This window comes from Dermacentor albipictus, unplaced genomic scaffold (genome assembly GCF_038994185.2).
Source record: "Dermacentor albipictus isolate Rhodes 1998 colony unplaced genomic scaffold, USDA_Dalb.pri_finalv2 scaffold_14, whole genome shotgun sequence".
NCBI lineage: Eukaryota > Metazoa > Arthropoda > Arachnida > Ixodida > Ixodidae > Dermacentor > Dermacentor albipictus.
Genome location: NW_027225568.1, coordinates 3,755,632 through 3,757,709, shown reverse-complemented (window position 1 = coordinate 3,757,709; position 2,078 = coordinate 3,755,632). Strand labels below are relative to the sequence as shown.

The 2,078-nt window shown below is 58.0% G+C and overlaps 1 protein-coding gene across 1 annotated transcript; it reads right to left on the bottom strand.

Annotated features, from left to right (window-relative positions):
• Positions 1 to 1,054: 1,054 nt before the first annotated feature.
• Positions 1,055 to 1,810, bottom strand: LOC139051788 (CLK4-associating serine/arginine rich protein-like). The gene has a single exon (XM_070528778.1). It carries the CDS (start codon positions 1,808 to 1,810, stop codon positions 1,055 to 1,057), a length of 756 nt encoding a protein of 251 aa, XP_070384879.1.
• Positions 1,811 to 2,078: the final 268 nt, after the last annotated feature.

Here is a 2,078-nt window from a genome sequence, read left to right as displayed (position 1 = left end):
AAACGTAACAATATATATACATATAGCGCTGGCCATCGTGAATCCAACTACACCCACACTGTCTTTAGCGACTCTATATCAGAGCGCTATTCGCAGATTTATCACAGGCAGTGTGGGACTGAATACCGCCAAGATCCCGAGAAACTTGTCCAGGGCCCCGCTCACTCGGGAAATTCCGGGAACGAAGAAGCGCGTAAAGTCGCCCGAGGGTTAGCAAACCGGGTCGCGCTCTCCTTGGAGCCGGACCCCCACCGATAGGAGAGGTAGTGGCTTCCTACAACTAACTTCCTAACCTATACAAAGAGGACAAGACAATATACGCTATACGACACGGCAACCTCACGAGAGCGCAGGCACGCACTATCCTCCACCTAATTCAAAATAACACCCTTACCACTCCTCATCGCTTAGCGATCTTCACAAGTGGAGAGGTTGACCCCAATATGCAAGGACTAGAATAAAAACACCACAGCAAACCACAGTCACATCCTCTGGGAATGTGAGGGCCTTCCCCCGCCCAGAGAGCTCCTGCCAGCTCCCTCAGGACATGGGAGATCCTATTAAGGTCCCCGAAATAAAAGCACAAAAAGAAATCATTGCCTCTAAGCGGAAAAGATCGCCGCAAACAAGTGGCCTGAAATTTCTCTTCCATAAAGTTGTTTCCTCCTGCAATCTTGCGGCCGTAAAGCTTCTGTTGTGCAGTTTTATTTATTTATTTATTTATTTATTTATTTACTCTAATTTACATTGTTGACGATCTCTTTCGCATGCCTTCGTGTTGCCTACACAATAACTATAGGGCGCCAGAGAGGGCGATGATCGCACCATCTGGGAACGCTTCCTACAATGGGTGATTGAGCAACAGTAAAAACAGTAGAGCGCATGGACAGTGAAATTTATTTGACATTCTCGTCCTGTTGCGCGGGCCAAGCTTAATTCATTGACGGCATCTCCCCGTTTCATTCCTCGATCGTGAATGGGAGGCAAGGCTGAGGCCAAGTGTAGATTTTCTCCGTATCCGGCCCACATGTGTTCCCGGTCATTGCGGACTTTCTTATTTGCGCTTGCCCCTTTTGGTAGCCTTGCCAGCCGTCCCCTTGGCCCGACGAGACCTCCACGAGGAGCTGCTCACCGCCTTCCTTGGTTTTCCCCGCTTTCCTCCGCGGCTTGACGACGAACGCGTGCTACGGGCGCGGCGGCGCCGTCTCCCGCCACTCCTGGTACTCGCGCTCGCCGCAGAGGTGCTGCTCTTGGAATGGCGTCGGCGGCGGCTCTTCCTCTTTGTCCCGCGGCTGCTCTGCGAGGTGGTGGTGGACCCTCCACGGCGGCTGCCCCTCCGCTTGCGGCCACCGTGACCGCTGCGGGACGAGTGCGCGGATTTCCCGCGGCTCCTGCCCCTCTTGGCGCGATGACTGCTGCCGCCGTGGGAGCGACTCCGCGAGCGGTGCCGACGCTTCGGTGCCTTGGCCGCAGCAGTGTGAGCGCCGCCCGGGGAGGAGCTCCTCGAGCGCGCCTTCCGGCTCACCCTGTGCAGCGTGGGTCCCTTGCTGGTGGACGGGACATTCGCATCGGCGCCGGGTGTCGGTGCCTCAGCGGCCTTTCTCGTCTTTCCAGAAGCCGTTGGGGCGATGGAACGGGTCCTCTCATTAGATGAAGGCTGGTCCTTGGCGGTCCTTCCACGTGCTCGCTTCACAATCGGGGCCTGTTGAGAAGGACTGCCGTCGTCGTCGGCAGCCGGCGGTTGCCGCTTCGTCGTTCTGGTCCTGCTCTTGGGCGCGGCCGCTCCCTTCTTGGCGGGCTCCTCCCCCATGGTGGTCCCCGCTCGGTCCTCGGGCCTCCGTCCGCACTCGCTGCCAACCAACCTGTCGCTGTCGTCTGCCTAGGAGCAGACAGCCAAGCGGTGTCCCAGGCGAGCTTTCTGGAGGAGCCGCGCCAGCGTTGGGAGCACGGCCTCCTGCCGGGGTCCGAGCCACCGCCGCTCTGATAGACGTTCGAGCCGCGCGCTCGAGGCCCGTGCAATGGCTCGTGGAGTGCCGGGCTTCTTTTTCCTCGATCGCGCCCATTATCTGGGTTTGTGC

Bases quoted from the DNA above. Each gene is read 5' to 3' on its own strand.
- LOC139051788 (XM_070528778.1), bottom strand. From the start codon at position 1,810: ATGGGGGAGGAGCCCGCCAAGAAGGGAGCGGCCGCGCCCAAGAGCAGG.